This window comes from Chenopodium album, chromosome 24, assembly GCF_948465745.1.
Source record: "Chenopodium album chromosome 24, dcCheAlbu1.1, whole genome shotgun sequence".
Classification (NCBI taxonomy): Eukaryota; Viridiplantae; Streptophyta; class Magnoliopsida; order Caryophyllales; family Amaranthaceae; genus Chenopodium; species Chenopodium album.
Genome location: NC_137857.1, coordinates 34,451,373 through 34,468,819, shown reverse-complemented (window position 1 = coordinate 34,468,819; position 17,447 = coordinate 34,451,373). Strand labels below are relative to the sequence as shown.

The 17,447-nt window shown below is 36.5% G+C and overlaps 2 protein-coding genes across 4 annotated transcripts; both read left to right on the top strand.

Moving 5' to 3' along the window:
• The first annotated feature begins 9,650 nt into the window (after positions 1–9,650).
• Positions 9,651–13,341, top strand: LOC145611744 (CRIB domain-containing protein RIC10-like). Of its 3 annotated transcripts, none has more exons than XM_081667105.1 (5): positions 9,651–9,977; positions 10,364–10,491; positions 10,669–10,766; positions 10,899–10,989; positions 12,785–13,341. In XM_081667105.1, the coding sequence occupies exons 2-5, from the start codon at positions 10,431–10,433 to the stop codon at positions 13,009–13,011; spliced, it is 477 nt and encodes a 158-aa protein (XP_081523231.1). In that variant the 5' UTR covers positions 9,651–9,977; positions 10,364–10,430; the 3' UTR covers positions 13,012–13,341. The 3 variants fall into 3 exon arrangements, with proteins under 3 accessions (XP_081523231.1, XP_081523233.1, XP_081523232.1); XM_081667107.1 differs by having other exon boundaries at positions 9,652–9,977; positions 12,794–13,341; XM_081667106.1 differs by lacking the exon at positions 9,651–9,977 and adding an exon at positions 10,055–10,166.
• A 1,827-nt stretch (positions 13,342–15,168) lies between these two features.
• On the top strand, positions 15,169–17,003 carry LOC145612225 (uncharacterized protein PHLOEM PROTEIN 2-LIKE A4-like). Its single transcript, XM_081667604.1, has 3 exons — positions 15,169–15,487; positions 16,107–16,213; positions 16,422–17,003. Exons 1-3 carry the CDS (start codon positions 15,251–15,253, stop codon positions 16,816–16,818), a joined length of 741 nt encoding a protein of 246 aa, XP_081523730.1. The 5' UTR covers positions 15,169–15,250; the 3' UTR covers positions 16,819–17,003.
• The last annotated feature ends 444 nt before the right edge of the window (positions 17,004–17,447 follow it).

Below are 17,447 nucleotides of genomic sequence, written 5' to 3'. Positions count from 1 at the left end.
ATGACAAACCAGATACTGTCCTTCCTTATTTTCTGGGCTTCTATTTTGTTCGCCGGTAAGACGTTATGCACCTTGTAGGCCAGTACGTCATCATACCATTCTTTGCCGTTAACCACGCAATTCACTTGTTTTGGAGTGTTGTCGGGGTCAATGCTTTTACGTTCCAGAAGCTCCACCATCACAGTACGTTCTAGATCATTAAAGCTTGAACTTGCCAATTTTGCCAAGGCGTCTGCCTGTGTGTTTTGCGCTCTCGGCACCAATTGTATTTCGAATGATTCCAAGTTAGCCGTTATCGCTTTCAACTTCGCCAAGTAAGCCATCATTGTTTGTTCCTTGGCCTCATAAGTGCCGTCAAATTGACTTGCCACCAATTGTGAGTCTGTCGTGAGTTCTATCCGCCTTGCCTCAGCCGCAACACATAATTGCACCCCCGCAAGTGCTGCCTCGTATTCGGCTTCATTATTAGAGGCTTTAAACTTGAATTTGATGGCGTATTCGAATATGTCACCTTGCGGTGATGTCATGACAATACCGGCTCCGGAGCCTGTTGATGCTGAGGAGCCGTCAACGGAAACCTTCCACACTCCGTTGATTTCTTCTTCTTCTGTGTAAGATGCTTCCACAATGAAATCAGACAGAGCCTGAGCCTTTATCGACACTCGTGGCTTGTAAATTATAGCATATTCCGACAACTCTACCGCCCATTTGAGCAATCTTCCTGACGTCTCCATCTTCTGTAGGGACTTCTCTAACGGCTGGTTTGTTAATACTTCAATGGTATGCGCATCAAAATATGGCCTAAGTTTTCTTGCTGCTATTACCACTGCATATGCAATCTTCTCTATCAGAAGGTATCTTCTCTCGGCCGCGTTCAAAACGTGGCTCACAAAATAAATTGGCAGTTGAGCCTTCTTTCGTTCCACTATCAGCACCGATGCAACCGTCTTTGGAGATGCCGAGATGTACAACTGCAGGCTCTCTCCCTGTTTCGGCCGTGCTATGGTCGGGAGAGACCTTAGATGGCTTTTGACCACCTCTAATGCCTTTGCTTGCTCTTCTCCCCAGATGAATGTTTTGTTTTGCCGGAGGACTACAAAGAACGGTAAGGCCTTATCAGCTGATTTGCTAATAAACCTTGTTAGCGCCGCCATGCGGCCAGTAAGCTTTTGTATATCTTTTATCGACTTGGGTTGTGGTAGGCTAAGTATAGCTTCTATTTTGTCGGGATTTGCATCTATCCCCCTCTCACTAACCATAAACCCCAAGAACTTCCCTGAACGAACCCCAAAGACGCATTTTTCCGGATTGAGCTTCATTCGATACTGACGCAAAGTTTCAAATGTCTCCCTTAAATCTGCAACGTGATCAGTGGCTAACCGGCTTTTTACGATGGAGTCATCAACATATACTTTCACATTTCTTCCTTTCTGATTTGCGAAGACTTTGTCTACCAATTTCTGATATGTTGCCCCGGCGTTTCGTAACCCAAACGGCATTGCCTTGTAACAAAATACTCCGGCATCAGTGATAAATGCCGCTTTTGTTCTGTCTGGTGCATACAGGCTGACCTGATGGTATCCCGAGAAAGCATCCATGAAACTGAGCAGAGCATGGCCGGAAGTGGAATCTACCAGCCTATCTATTCGGGGCAGTGGATAGCAATCCTTTAGGCAGGCTTTATTCAGGTCAGTAAAGTCCACGCACATCCTCCATTTTCCTGACGGCTTCCTCACCATGACCACATTTGCTAACCATTCGGGGTATGTGCAAGGCTCAATAAACCCTGCCGCTAGCAATTTGTTTACCTCTGCTTGTATTGCTTCTATCTTTTCTGTCGAGAAGTTTCGTTTTTTCTGCCTAACCAGTCTGCCCTTTCTATCCACATTCAACTTGTGCACTATGACGTCTGGGTGAATCCCTGGCATTTCATCTGCCGAGAAGGCAAATACGTCGGCATTCTCCCGTAAAAGTTCTACCAGGTGACAACGGGTATCAACATCCATGTCTGACCCTACTCGCACAGTCCTTCCCGATACCCCAGGTTGCAATTCAATTTCTACTGTCTCCCCTCCCGGCGAAGGGCGGGGAACTGCTGCCGGGCGCGTATCGAAATTCTCCATTGCTAAGTCGTGTGTAGATACAGCTCGCCCCCTTTTCTGCGTTTCCTGATTAACTTGGGGCTGTCGGTTGGGCTGCTTTAGAGCTGTTACATAGCACTCTCTGGCCATTGTCTAACCTCCCCTAACGCGCTCTGTCTTCCCCAAATTTGAAACGTATACCATTGTCAAATGATATGTCGAAACTACCCCTTGCACATCATGGATCAGGGGTCTACCGACAATGGCGTTGTACGCCGATGGCACATCAACTACTAAAAACTCCGTCATAACATCCCTGGCCGCCATGCCCTCGCCAATTCTAACTTGCAATGCTATACTTCCTTCGGGCCTAACTGTAGAACCGTTGAAACCGATAACCGGATATGATACCGGGGTTAGGTACTTCCGGCCTATTCTCATTGCATCAAATGCTTCTGCGAACAGGATGTTAGCGGAGCTCCCTCCATCGACCAGCACGCGTTTGATGTTGGCTCCATTGACCGTCAGAATTAGAACCAATGGATCATCGTGAGGAAAAACCAAGCCCTTGGCGTCTGCCTCTGAAAAGGACACTGACGGCATGGACGCGGGCCTTGGGCGTTCGTCTATACCTAGTGCATTTACTGTGTGTCGGTGCTCAGACAAACTCTTTTTCGCCCCGCTAACTGATCCCCCATGTGTCGGACCACCGGTAATAACCTCTATGGTGATTTTGTGATTGGGCACGTCGTTCCCCTGACGGTATTCCCCGTTGTGGTTTCGCCGGTAGGTGTCATCTTGCATGGACGAGTCACCCTGTCTTCGATATTCATTTTGTCTGGGTTGTGGGGCTGGCTGCCGGCTTGACCCTGCTTGTGCCCGGTACTGAGACAGGTGGCCCTTTCGAATAAGGTCTTCTATATTCTCCTTCAACTGAGTGCATTCCTCCGTATAATGGCCGATATCCCTATGGAACATGCAATACTTTTTTGTGTCCCGACCTTTGGTTATCATTGGTGCCGGTCGCGTCCATTCTTCTCGGTGTTGATTTATTGAATATATTGCGGCCCTGGGTGTGTTCAATTGCGTGTAACTGTTGTACCGGCCAAGACCTCTGGGTGGCCTGGCGGCTCTTGGTGGGCCTGATTGCTGCTGTGATCTGTTCGTTCCGCCAATGTAAGCGTGAGGCGCAACGCCGTCGTTCTGCCTTCGAGAGGGTTCTGATGCCGCTATCTGGCTACTGGTTTTCAACAACTCCTCGCTTTTTATGTATTCATAGGCCTTGCCAAAGGCCACGCCTAAATTTGGAAACGACTTTCTCGCCATATATTTTTTGAAATCACTATCCCTTAAACCATTCATTAAGGCCATTACAGCTATTTCTTGCTGTAATTTCGGTATCGTATTAGCCTCACTGTTGAATCTCCTTATGAAATCCCTAAGGGACTCGTCCCTTCTTTGCCTGACCGACATAAGCTCTCCAGAAGTTCTTTGCCTTGCGCTATTGCTAATATATTGACCGGTAAACAATTCGACCAAGGTATCGAAGAAATCAATAGATCCATTCTCCAAATTGGAAAACCAATCCGAGGCTGGGCCCGTGAGCGTTGTCGGAAACACCTAGCACCACACCGCATCGGTGTCGGTATAAAGTAATATATGGCTTTCAAACGCCGCTACATATCGCCTGGGATCTCCTTTCCCATCAAAGGTACATGCCGACATTTTTATCCTTTCCATTTGTTGATCCAGTACCTCCTGGGTGAAGGGTGATACTCTCGGCCTGACTATAGTCCTGATTCCACGCCTTAGCGGCCCGCTACTGACCTCTTGCTGTCGGGACCCTGAATCCCCTATCGGCGTCCCATGAGTTGGTTGGCGTTCACTTGGAATAATTATTCCTCGATTTTGGGGCTGTGGCGGCGGTTGCTCGTCCGCCTGGTTGAACTGGCTTGCCAGATTCACAATCACAGGAATGGCCGGTGTATTAATTCGCCCCCTGTTGGCTGTAGCTTCAGCCTCCTTCCTTTTTCGGGACATCGCCTTCATTACCCTTGTCGTTACTTCTAACTCCTTTGGGGTAAATTCCTCCATGGGGTCCGGCATTCGTGCGGGGCTTCGTTCTGGTGTTACCGGTGTGTTCACAGTATTCCTGTGGAGAAGATGAGTTTCATCCTCCACTTCAATCTCGGGTATTGCATTGACAATCTTGTTTGCATTGACATTCAAAGTGCTGCTATCATACTGACGGTTTTCGGTTTCTGCTGTCGGTGTTATGCATTCCTGGTTTTCTTCCATGACTGGCGAAGATTATTTGGACGATAGAAGTTATTACTATCCCCTCCTTCTAGCGCCAACTGTTCCGGGTAATTCCGGCACAGATAATCTTCGTGGGTTGGTAAAGGTTTATCGTCCAATTACGCACCTGCACAGTCAACACAGATAAGCTAACCCGGGGGTTATCCGGGAATAACCTCTCCGATGCTAAAGTCAGCAACCCGATAAGAAGAAAGAATGAAGAGAGAGAAAGTGTTTTTGATGTGTAGAGAGAGAGAGAAAAAAAGATTGTACCTTTGGATGAACATTTGCTTGGGTATATATAGAGAAATAACCAAGCTGGTGCCACCTATAACGATAGGTGGCAAACCGACCTCATAGGCAGCAGGTGCCTACGTGGTCTGAAGCAGCTCTCCACGTGGCCGTTTAGAAAGGCCGTTATGGACATTTGAGCTTTCTTATTAATCAGTTGTTTCTGTGTTATTATTGCATATTACCGGCTAATTAGGTATTACTACCGGTACTATCCCGTACACCTATGATTGTTCATTTGTCTAATTAATGTCGCAAATCTGCTGACAAAGTATATTATGATCTATAATTTTCAGCCAACAATTAGTTTAATTGTTTCACAGCAAGCAACAATAAAGATTAATAACACCCTAAAACGTGCCCCCTACCATCAAAATCTCTTTTGTATAGTATTGAATAAAACAACAACGAAGACATACTTACAATCTAACATAGTAACATATACGAATTGAAGTATCATTCCTAAATGTTATGCCAGCCTAATTATTTTTTGGTCTAACTTTTGTATGTTCGGGATGAATTACTAACTCTAATCTGTTTTTGATAATATGCAACAAAGAGATCTCATACTACCTCCGTTACAGGTTATGTGCAACGATTTAATATAAAGTAGAGAAAAAAAATGTCTAATCGTTGCACATAACCTGTAACGGAGGTAGTATATACATACATTTTTTTTTGACAAGGGTATATATATACATATATTGGTAAAGATGGCGATCGATTGTACAAAATATATATGACAACTACTTAGTTAATTCATACTGTATTTATTACTCCCTCCGTCCCCTATTGATGGTCACTTTTGCTAAAAAAACACGAAAATTAAGGAGAAATAAAGAAAGTACATTGAAAAAGTAAATTTACATTGGGTATGCAAAAAAGTAGAGAGAGAAAGTAATTAAAGTACATGGGAAAGTTCAATTTGCACAAATATTTTTGCAAATGTTAGAGAATTTTGGTAAAAAAATAATATTAATGGTACTTGAAAAAAGCAAATGTGACTAACATTTTGAGTCACCAAAAATTGCAAAAGTGACCATCAATAGGGGACGGAGGGAGTATCATATATTGTTCAAAATATTTATGCTCTTTTTTCACCCTATTCAGTATTCACAATGCAAGTTTAATTGGTTATAGATATATACTCCAATGCAATTGTGTTTTAGTAAAACTATTGACATGTGAAAACTACATAAATTGAGACAAATCCAACCATATGTTATATTATAAAAATTGCCTTTTTTATAAGTAAGGAAATATGAGAAAAACAACATAAAAATCAAAATGTTGCAATATTTGCAACAAATGGAATATAATTATAAAAGGAAAAAAAAAACATTAACAAATCTTTCACAAATAATAAATAAATAATAGTTAACACTTAATAACTTGGGTAATGAGTACCATATGTAGTTCAACTTATGCATAATTGATAATTTTAAACGACATATTAAAAGCGGAGATACAAAGAGCATCTCATGATATTATATATTTCCTCCGTTCTTTTTTACTTGACCCGCTTTGACTTTTATACTATTCAACACCCCTTCTTTGACCGTCTTTTGTGAATAATATGTAAGAAAAAACATATTCATGTAATAACTTTTTGAATTCGTCTCAATAAGTACTATCATAATATATAAATTTTACAATTTTAACTTACCGAGAATTAAAGTTATTGATCGTTAAAGTTTTACATTGGCAAGCGTGATAAAAGAAACAGGTCAAGTAAAAAAGAACAGAGGAAGTACTTCGTATTTAACTATTTATAATTCATAATACTATATATTAGAAGAATTCTTAATCTCTGACATGACCTTAAAAGGGGAATCAGATTCGAAAATTACAAGCACATTTTGTGAAATGAGAAAGACCTAATTAATATCCATAATGTTGGTGCCACGAAACATTAAACTAGTACAGTTATAATTTTACATTTGGTTCCATTATTCCCCTTTTTTTAACTTGATTTTCTCTAATTTTAATTTGTACTACTTGCTTTTCTCTTCTGATTGACCAAATATATAGATATAAAAAAAAGAAATGTAGAAAAGTTGCATCATAGGAAGCTGGTAGCTTGGATTCTTCAAGATACGCGCATTTGAATTCGTAAGCAGAGCTAAAAATGTGGTATAAGATGACACATAATGACCATTTCCATGCATACATGCAGTTGATAACCTTTCTTTTTCCATCTTAATTACTCTGATTAATCGATAATCTTTCGATCTTATAAATTTTCTACTACTGTAACATGTTACCTAGATATTACAAAGCGCGCATCTGCTCATAAAGTTATATTAGACAACGAATCAATAATGTATTAAAGTGTTAATATGTGCATTTGAATTGGATTTTTTTTTTTTTTTTTTTTTTTTGTATAGCAAATTGGATTCTTCTTAGCAACCCTTTCATGGTTGATTCTTATTTGAATTTGTTAATTTTTTTTACAGTTGATTGTTCTATATGTCGGATTACTTAATAAATAAATGAAAAGTAGTCCTTTTAAACTTATTTTAGTTAAAAGCTTTACAGCTTTCAAATTTTTATGTGGATTAAAAGTAACTCGTATTAGAAGTTATTACATAAAATGTATTTTTTATTCGAGTACAAACTTTCAAAGAATTTGGAAGTGTTGTAATTAAAATATTGAGATAAATTAAAAATTTTTGAAAGTAGTAGAGGTTAATTAAAAGTCACTCGTACTAGAAATTATTACATAAAGTGTAGTAATTTATGTGGATGTCAAGAATGCATCTTTGAAAGTTTGTACTCGAATAAAAGAAAATTAAATTAAAAATAAGTGCTCCCTAAACCATTTCAAAAAAAAAAAAAAAAAATGAAAAAAAGGTGCTCCCTAAACCAGTTAGGAAAGTGAAACTCAAAGGTTGAAAGTTTGAACTCAATACAACTCTGTTCTAGTTACTTTAAATCATCATAACTACTACGTATAAAATCCTATAAATGTAGTAGAAGTAGATCCTTGAAGTGAATCTAAAGTGAAGAAAGTGACATGTTATATTAACTGCCAAAAGAACACATTTAAAATATGGTCCACCTGAGCATATATTGATTGTCCTGGAAGTAAATGTCTATTGGTAAGGAAGATTAAATGAGGTTTACCAACCAATTCATAAGCATTATATTGTAAATGACTGATTATTTTTGTATTGTAAACTAAACATGATTAATTCTCAACAATAATTTCGGCATTGATTTTTTACTTTGCATAAAATGTAAAGACATGTGATTTTCTAAATGCTAGTACTAGTCGATCAAAGAAGATGACTTGATAGTAACATATGGAATTCCTCTCGGTCTATATAAGAAATTCTTGATGTTATCACTAGTCGATCAAAGAAGATGACTTGATTAATCAGTATCATATCAATTTAATACATATCTTAACGCCCCCTGGAATGCCATATGTTACTATGATAGGATATGCCTCAAGCCTTCTACTTGTAGTAAACATGTATGGTAAAATTGTCAATTGGATTAATTCACCCTTTACTAACCACTTAGGGCCTGTTCACACTTACTTAATTTCAGTTCAGTTTAATTCAGCTCCAATCAGTCCAGTTCAGTTCAGTTCAGTTCAGCTCCAATCAGTTCAGCTCTTAATTTCCCTCTCTCATGAAATGAAAATAGTATAGTGCACCCGGGTGCACCATGCGCATGGTGCACCCGGAAAGAACATTAGACATATTTTAAAGAACATGGGTAAAAAAAAAAGAACATGCTAGTGTTTGAAAAAGAACATACCTGTGTTTGACAAAAGAACATGTTTGTGTTTGACAAGAACATGACATTACAAAGAACATAGAGTCTATATAAAAAGAACATGTTATTTTTCATGGTTACTCGGGTGGTTGAACGTGTTTGAAAAAGAACATAATATTTGACAAAAAAAGAACATGCTTGCATTTGACAAAGATAGAGGTAATCATTGGGCGGGCCGGGCCAAAGTTAAAAAATCAGATCACTTCTCGTGTCGGGACAAGTTTTGGGCCAAATTTTTTGTGCCCAAACCCACCCAAAATAGTCCGGCCATGCGGGTTTTTTCGGGTCGAGTAAAAGAATCAACTAAAATGCATAAAAACACATTCCCAAACCCGCTTAAAACATCAAATTTACGGGCCAGGTCCAACCCGATGTGGGGGCGAAAAAATTCTGCCCAAAACCCGTCCAAAATCGGGCCGGGTCGGGCCGGTCTAACTTTGATCACTTCTAGCCAAAGAACATAAAGTTTTTACAAAAAGAACATGTTCTTTTTCCTGGTTACTCGGATATTTTTTTTTTTAATACATTAAAGAACATATTGTATATTGTAAAGAACATATATTTCAAACTCAAAGAACATATTAATCAAACTTAAAGAACATATTATGCTCACGTTCTTTATAAATATCTATAATGTTCTTTTTTTTTTCCCATGTTCTTTTAAATATACCTAATGTTCTTTCCGGGTGCACCAACCATACATTACTCATGAAATATTGATTTCAACTCAGTTCAGTTCAGTAGCTCCAATCAGTTCAGTCCAGCTCAGTTCAGCTCCAATCAGTTCAGTTTAGTTCAGTAAATGTGAACCGGCCCTTAATTTAAGTTTAATTATTTTCATGGATCACCCATAACATGGAGCAATAAAGGTTGGTGAATGGTGATATATTATTAACCATCAAAAGAATATTTTTGGTAAACTTGATAAAAAAAAATTTTTGTTTTTGTCAAAAAAATAAAAAGAAGATAAATACTACTACCTCCGTTTCGCATTATCTGCAACAAAGGAATATTTTATATTTCACAAATAATACCCCTTTGTTGCAGATAATGCGAAACGGAGGTAGTATAATTTTTTGTGCTCCCAAAAAACATTGCTCCCGTTGGAAAACATCAATGTCAAAAATAATTAATTAACAAAAAAATACCAATGGTATATTTTAAAACAGCTGGAGTATTTTATATTTTGACTGATTTCTTAATTTCCACCTTCAAATTTCCCAATGTCCTGACTGACTTCCATTTTGAGAATCATGCTTCTCCACCTCCCTTTCTAATCCTTCTTCAACCAAACTCTCTCCTTTTTCTTTCCCCTTAATTCCTAGAGAAGAACACCTGAAAAACACACCCAAATCCTCTGTCTGTCTTGGGTCGGGTCATCTTTTGACAACTCTATTATTACAAACGGATGCATCATAGTTTCAGAATCAGAAGAAAAGACAAAGAAAGAAGAAAAGAATAAGAATTATAGGAGGAATTTCTTGGTGGTATACTTCCAGCCCTTCCGCCTTTTTGAAAAAGGTAATCCGGTTTTTTTTATCTATTATCTACAAATCGCGTCTGCATCACTGTCCTATGAAAGTATGAACAATCTATACACTAAATAAAAAACCCAAAGTGTTAGCTACGAAATCGCGTTTTCATCACTACCCTATGACTTTCTATACACCTCAAAAAAAAATTGAAATTTTAATTGCTCTGTTTTTTTAGGTCTACCTTTTGATCTTGCTTGAAATGTGTTTGTACAGAATAAATATAGAATGATACCAAACCCATTTTAGAAGGGAACTATATGAATTAATTGGAGTTCATTTTAGGAAACTTCTGTAACACTAATTTACCTTTTTGTTTAAATTATTAGAATTTGCTCTGTTTCTAAAGCATATAATCTTGCTCTGTTTTTTCAGGCAAAAAAGGAGCTCTTTTCTTGGTTTGTTTGTTTGTTCTTCGACATATCTTCTAAGTCTTACAGCAATGACGACCAAGATTAAAGGGATGTGCAAAGGGTCATTCAAATACATCTCAAATATATTTGGTAATATTCTACTCCCTTGTCTAATCACCCTCGGCCGGGAATAAATTGTCCCGATACTGTAATCTAAACTAATAATGTGACAATTAAATTTGGTTGGAGGATTCTTCTATTATATTCATATTGGATAGTTTTTATTTGAGCTAGATTATTTATGTATTCAATTGTTTAATTTTGTAGTGGTCAAAGAACGTGAGATGGAAATCGGGCTTCCAACAGATGTTAAACATGTGGCACACATTGGCTGGGACGGTCCAGAGGGCACAACTCCTAGTTGGGTACGTGTTATGTAAATTTAATGATTTTGTACCTTTAATTTAGTAGTCTTTAAATGAAACAATTTACGAGTAATTCAATATTTATGAATTTGAATTTAAAACTAAAGTTTGATGTTTTATTGAACAATGTAGATGAGTGAATTTGGAGGAGGCTCAGATTTGGCAGTGAGATCAATCGGTGGTAGTGCGGGTGGTTCAAGAGAGCAGACGTGGACATCTCAAGGTATACTAATTTCTATGCAATCCTCCAACCACCCTTAGCTTAGATTGCATTCAATTTCTTTTTGTGATAACAATGCCGTCCTCGGCCTACCGCGAGGTGGCTTAAGGATAAGGCCGTTAAAGACCTTTCTTTAAAACATCTTTAAACATAGACTTATCGACAATTTTTTAATATTTCTCTAGTCATGCCGTTTAGACCCTTTGGTGTTTTTGTTTAGTTGTGTTTGAACTTTGAAGGTGTCGCATGATTTTAACACAGAGCATATAGGGCAATGATCTTAGGGTTCATTAATTATAGGATAGTTGATTGCTCTTCCAATCACGGGTTATGAAAAATATACGTCTTTCTATATCTGTAGTGAAAAGTTCACGTAATTCAAGTCCTCATAACTTGCCTAATAGACCCTTTACGATTTCATTATTTCTCGTTCTGTTGTATTTTGTATCGATGCATGATTGTGACTAGCCATGTTTAATGGTTGTTTTTTGTGCCGCCCACTAGTGTGGCTTGAGTTTAGGATCAATGAGGCAAGTGCAATATAAGTAGTCCTTATCTACTTCACCTATAATATTGCTAACATTGCAATTTCTCCCAATAGAACTCCTCCACAATAATGATGTTCATTGAATTATTAGGACGTGCAATCTTATATCTAAATATATCTATATAATAGTAAAATACTTCATCTATAATTTTATGAACTAGTTCATGAAATTCATGGGGGAGTGATCTACCACCTCACATGCCTTTCTTTATATCAAATATTTTGTGATATTGAGAGATGTTTTTCTAAGATTCGTTGCCTCTAAACGTAGACATTCGACTTTGGCTTACATGTCACGGGATTAAATTTAGGGGACCAATTTTCTTTGTCAATGTCAAGGCCAATTTTGACTTTTTATGTTTTGGCTTGATTAGCTTATATAAGAGAGAAATAAAAATAAAACATCACTTTTTGGCTAAGTTCTCATGTTTCACCTAAATGATAAAATAAGACAAACCTTGGCATACATGATGTATTATTGAGTTATTTATTATTGTACATCTGTACTATATTCTTCAGTCGTCATGTAGTGGATAATTTGTGGGTGCTTTAATTATATACTTGAGTCAGAAATTTGATTGTACTCCGTAGTATATTTATACACTCATAATTTTTTATAAGGATTGTCTATAGTTACTAAACCATCCAATTATTTAAATAATAGTTTGGAGGTTGAATTGAACGCTTTTTGCTTGGAAAATGAAATACTACCTCCGTTAATTATTATGTGCAACAAAGGAATATTTTATGTCTCACAAGTAATACCCCTTTGTTACACATTATAATTAATGGATGTAGTAATTTTTTTTATAGAATCCATGTCTAGCTAGTCCCGCACTAGTTCAACATGAGATAATAGGAGAGAATTTCTTTATTTTAATAGCGATTGTAAAGATCATTTTGTTTTTTGGAGGAATATACAAAACTTTCCTTGTACAAAGTATGTTGCTAGTTAGATAATAAGAGATCTCTATGAGGGCTATTTTGTCTAATTTCCCCATGATTAAAAGGAACTTTGAAGATGAGCTTGGTGAATTCTCTTCATTGAAAATCCAACAAAATTAAGTTGTGTTACACCCAAAAAATGTGATCTTTTATCCTTGGGGAAAATTGAATGCCTGGGTCAAGTAAATTTGGATACCAAAGTCAAGCTTTACTTGATTATGCAAGCAAGTTCATTTTATGTTAATATTGACTAGGTTGATGATGTTGTTGCTTGGACAAAACTGATTCCTATTATTTTCTGGTAAGATGTTACAGATTTTGAGCGAAGTTTTGGACGACAAACATCAACTAATAAGTTAAGCAACTTCCCTCCTTCAAATAGCAATTCCAAGAAAGTAAGGCGGAAGAAGACTAAATCATCAAACTCCTCTCCGAAATCAGGCTCAGCAAGATCATCGCGATCATCCAAGTCTCGGTCTATGCTAGGGGAGAGCGAGGAAGGAGAAAGTAGACGCAACAGTGTGTACGTGTAGATTATCATATCGCCAAGATTAACAAGATCGACTTTCAATGTGCATAGCAAGTTATGGTTTTTTTTTTTTTTTTTTTTTTTTTTTTTTTTTTGAAAATTCTCCCTTTTGTATAATGTGATCAAACTGCACAAGATTAGAAATGGGTGGGTTTTGGCATACTTATGAGAAACTAGGCAGTAACATTAGTAAAAAGAAAAGAGTGCAAATGGGAGTAAGAAATTGGACAGATAAAAATGTGTGACAAAATTTAATTAATTAGGAAATTGGTTGGTGAAAAATTCTTTTGTCAGAAATCAATAAATACATGCAAAGTATAGTTGGATGATGTAATTAAGTGAATGACTGAATATCAGATAAAATGGTGGTTGTGAGTGAAATCCTTGTATGGAGGTGACAATATATCCTGCCAAGTTTTGAATGGTTTTGACAGTCACAAATTTCACGTGTTGTGTTATTTACGCGGAGCTGATTTACCCTGTTTTCGTTCCGGTAGAACTTATGATTTTGTAATCGTTTCACTGATAAGATGCAACACTAGCATAGTGGTACTCCCTCCGTCACTTTAAGATTGTCTCTCAGCTTCATAAATGTTTTGTCTCTTTCAGTTTACCTCGGATCATAATATAAAGTGGTCATGCATGATTAAGGGAATACACCTAACCAATGCATAAAAACATAACCATGCTCTAAATCTCTAATGAGACAATCTATCAAAGCAACACCCTTGGAGCAAGTCTCGATCACAGTGGCGAAGCTAGGAAGGAAGGTTGCTACAAGGTGGATTTTGACACAAGGTCCCGTGTGTACATGCTCAACCAAAGACATACGTCGTAACACCCGATCGAAGTCATCGAACAACGATGTGATGTAACTAACATTTACACTTATTAGAAAAGCTAGCCTAGTTGGATGTGACACAGTTGTAACGCTAACATAGTTCTTCACATCTATGTACTTTTAAGCAACATCAACATATAGTTATTATGGTAACATCAAATAATCCTGGATCCCAACTCTTTCTCATATATGATACTCAATGAGTCAAAGCTTTAACATGAAATAGTAATTCCAAAAGTCAGCTTTAATTTATGATTTTCGCATATATTGCGGAAGTATATTGTATATATAAGATTATGTATTACAAAAATACAATCATTATTTCAATGTATAGTACAATCTTTTGATATGGATATTGTGATCTGGAGTCAAAATCACAAGAAGCCAGCTGTTTTGAAAGGAAGCTGTTGTCTTACAGCCGCTAACTTATGATTTCTTATTCATAGGAGACTACTGATGATGCAGATAGACCAAGCATGGCACTTGCCTAGTAACACGTCCAAAAATCCCTTAGCTGCTTAGATGGCCTGCTTGCAGAACTAACCCCGAACCCCTCCCATGCACTGCTGCACCATCTCGGCCATACACTAGGAAGGGATCGAGCAGACATATACTCTCTTTAATTTGTTTTTGAATAATTATTGACACAATATTAGCTTTTACACAATTTATGTACTCCCTCTGTCCCCTTTTATTTACACTGTATGACTCATAAAGCTCGCTCACAAAAAGTGGGATGGTGCAACAAAAAAGGGATTGAGGGAGTACTAATTTTGACTGTTCTTTATTTTTTACTAATGTATTAAAAACAAAGGTTGACTAATAATTGTGCGATGAATGTTACATTCACAAACGCACCTTGGTTAATCTTTCCTCTTAGCAGAATAAACTTTTGTAACTTGTAAGCTAAGGAAAAATGTATAATGGTGTCATTTCATTAGGTTGATTTTCTAGATACTGTACTGTTCGTAAAAAACAAGTTCGAATTCCTTTCTCTTTGTGAACCAGACTTTACATCAAACTACTAGGACCGCGAATTCGATTGATACTGGTTTAATTTGTCCATGCACTTGTTCAACCACGTAACCAATTCAAAATTGTAACACAAATCTAGAATAACTTTAGTGAGTAAAGAAAGTAAAGAAGATGCTCATCATCTGAATGGCAACCATATCTCCATAGACTGAACGTACGATTTTGGAATCGATACCTTCTTATCGTCTTCACCATCTTTCTTATATTCTTTTCTCATTGTTTTGAATTTCTACCACAATAAATTCAAATGGCAAACAAACTAGCACCTTATCACCAATATATATATACGCATATAACTAGAGACTAAACACCAATATACTTACATATCATACTTCATCCTACAACACACTAATAATTCAAGGTAAAAATGGGAAATGTTATGACTGAATTGGAGAGAAATTCAAAACAACAGTCAAATCAACCCCGAGTTCTTCATGCATCTACGGCCGAACCTAGCCAAACCAACCAATCTACTACTCCTATTAAGCCTCCATCTGAATCTACATGGAAAGCCATCGTCAAAGATAATTCCAGTGTTGGAGCAAGGGAAAACCCTAATAAGGAATTATTGGGTAAAGGGGTGTATTGGGATAACAGGAAAAAGGTTAGTAACTTCGTCTTTTTTTTTTTTAAATTTATTTTTCGATGTTGTGTTGGGAGAATCACATGATAGGTCGTGTTAGGCGCCAACATCACAAAAGCTCTAGCATGCATTGAAAATTCTATATTAGTCCGTCTTAGAATGATTACCACTTTACTCAATTTTAATTGGCTGATTTTTTATTTAATTTTTTTTGTTGGTTGAACTGAACTTATTAAAAATGAATTTTCTATTTTGGAATTTTATTTTTTTTTTCAAAAATTAATTTATGGATTTTGAAAATTTTTTAAAAAGAAAAATAAGTTTAATTAAGTTTGACCAACAAAAAATAAATTAAAAAAATCAGCCACTTAAAATTGAATATAGTGGTAGTCATTTTAATCATGAAATGTTGCATGCATGACTTATTCAAATAACCTATTGTCAGATTTCATTTACTTAGTTTTCATTTATCAAAATCTGTAATAAAAGTACATAGTCATAACTATTTTGTCAAGTTGATTTTGAAACGCATAAAATAAAATGTTCCTTCTTATTTCAAATTTTCAAGGATTTGTTAAACGATGATAACAAATGAGCCCTTAGGTTATTGTTATGATTCATCTTGTTAATTTATTTTCAGAAATATTGGGTGGACCAGAAGGGAAACAACTGCTTCATGGTGTTCGCCAATGGTCTCAAGATAACTTGGTCCGATAACCCAAATTATTGGTACTTACAGAAAAAAAGGTGATAAAAATACAATCTTTGCCTTCTATAATTTATGCATGCCAATTGCCAAATAATATGCTTATAGTACAACCATGAGTACGTGATCGATATTATACATAAACATGCTACGTATATATATAATACTTTCCCGTACACCATGTCAGTAGTGCAACCCTACCGCAATTCTTTTGTCCTTAACATAGAGGCCTTTTTTTCAATTTTGTAGTGAACTTGGCGATGATAACGTTATAATAGCCCAACTAAGGAATGTTGCCTGGCTAGAAGTGCATGGATATTTCAACATAGCAGACCTCACAGAAGGTATGACTTACGAAGTATCATTTATAGTCAAGCTCGAACGCACTTCCTATGGTTGGGAAGTCCCTGTGAACTTCAAGCTCACTCTTCCTTATGAAGACCCATCGTCGGGCAAACAGTACAGATTACATTTGAAGGACTTGGAGAAAGAAAAATGGTTTGAGATTCGAGCCGGAACATTCAAGGCACCCAAAGATAAACAAGGAGATATGAAGTTTTCCTTATATGAGTATGATGGTGGGAGCTGGAAGAGAGGGTTAATCATTAAAGGTGCCATAATTAAGCCTATTATATATGCTACTTAAGGTATAAATATATATAGATTTGTTGTAATAATTTAAATATGTAATAATAATGGTTTATTTGCATGCATGATCTTCAAACAATGCTCTAATCCATTTATATATCCTCACAATTTTTTTTGTGAGATCAGGATGGAGTTATTTTACGTTATTGTATAATTTCTTAATATCAACGTATGGTTTATGAATTTGTTGTTGTTATTTATGTACTTGATTATAAAGAATATATATCTTTTTGTGTGTTATTCGTTTATTCTTTTTATTGTCTTGTATATATTTTGCAATACTTTCTTTTCTAATACTCATCAAATACGTTGAGTTTGAATTCACCTACCGTGTTTTGGTTTGATTTTAGTGTGTAAATGATGAAATTATGGGCTCAAATTGGGCGGATAGGCTTGATTGATGATCAGTTTGTAGAAACTCATTGTAGCCCATTTGACGTTTCTACTTTTATAAAATAGATGAGTTACTTATACTATTACTAGTTAGTTTTAATATATATATTGTTCGACCTTGTTTGTGGAATTAGATTCTTTTGTAGTTTGTAATTAGACTTGAGATCCAATAAAAACTCTTTTTTGAATAAAAGCTTCGTAATGGACTATTGAGTAAATAGATGATTAGAATCA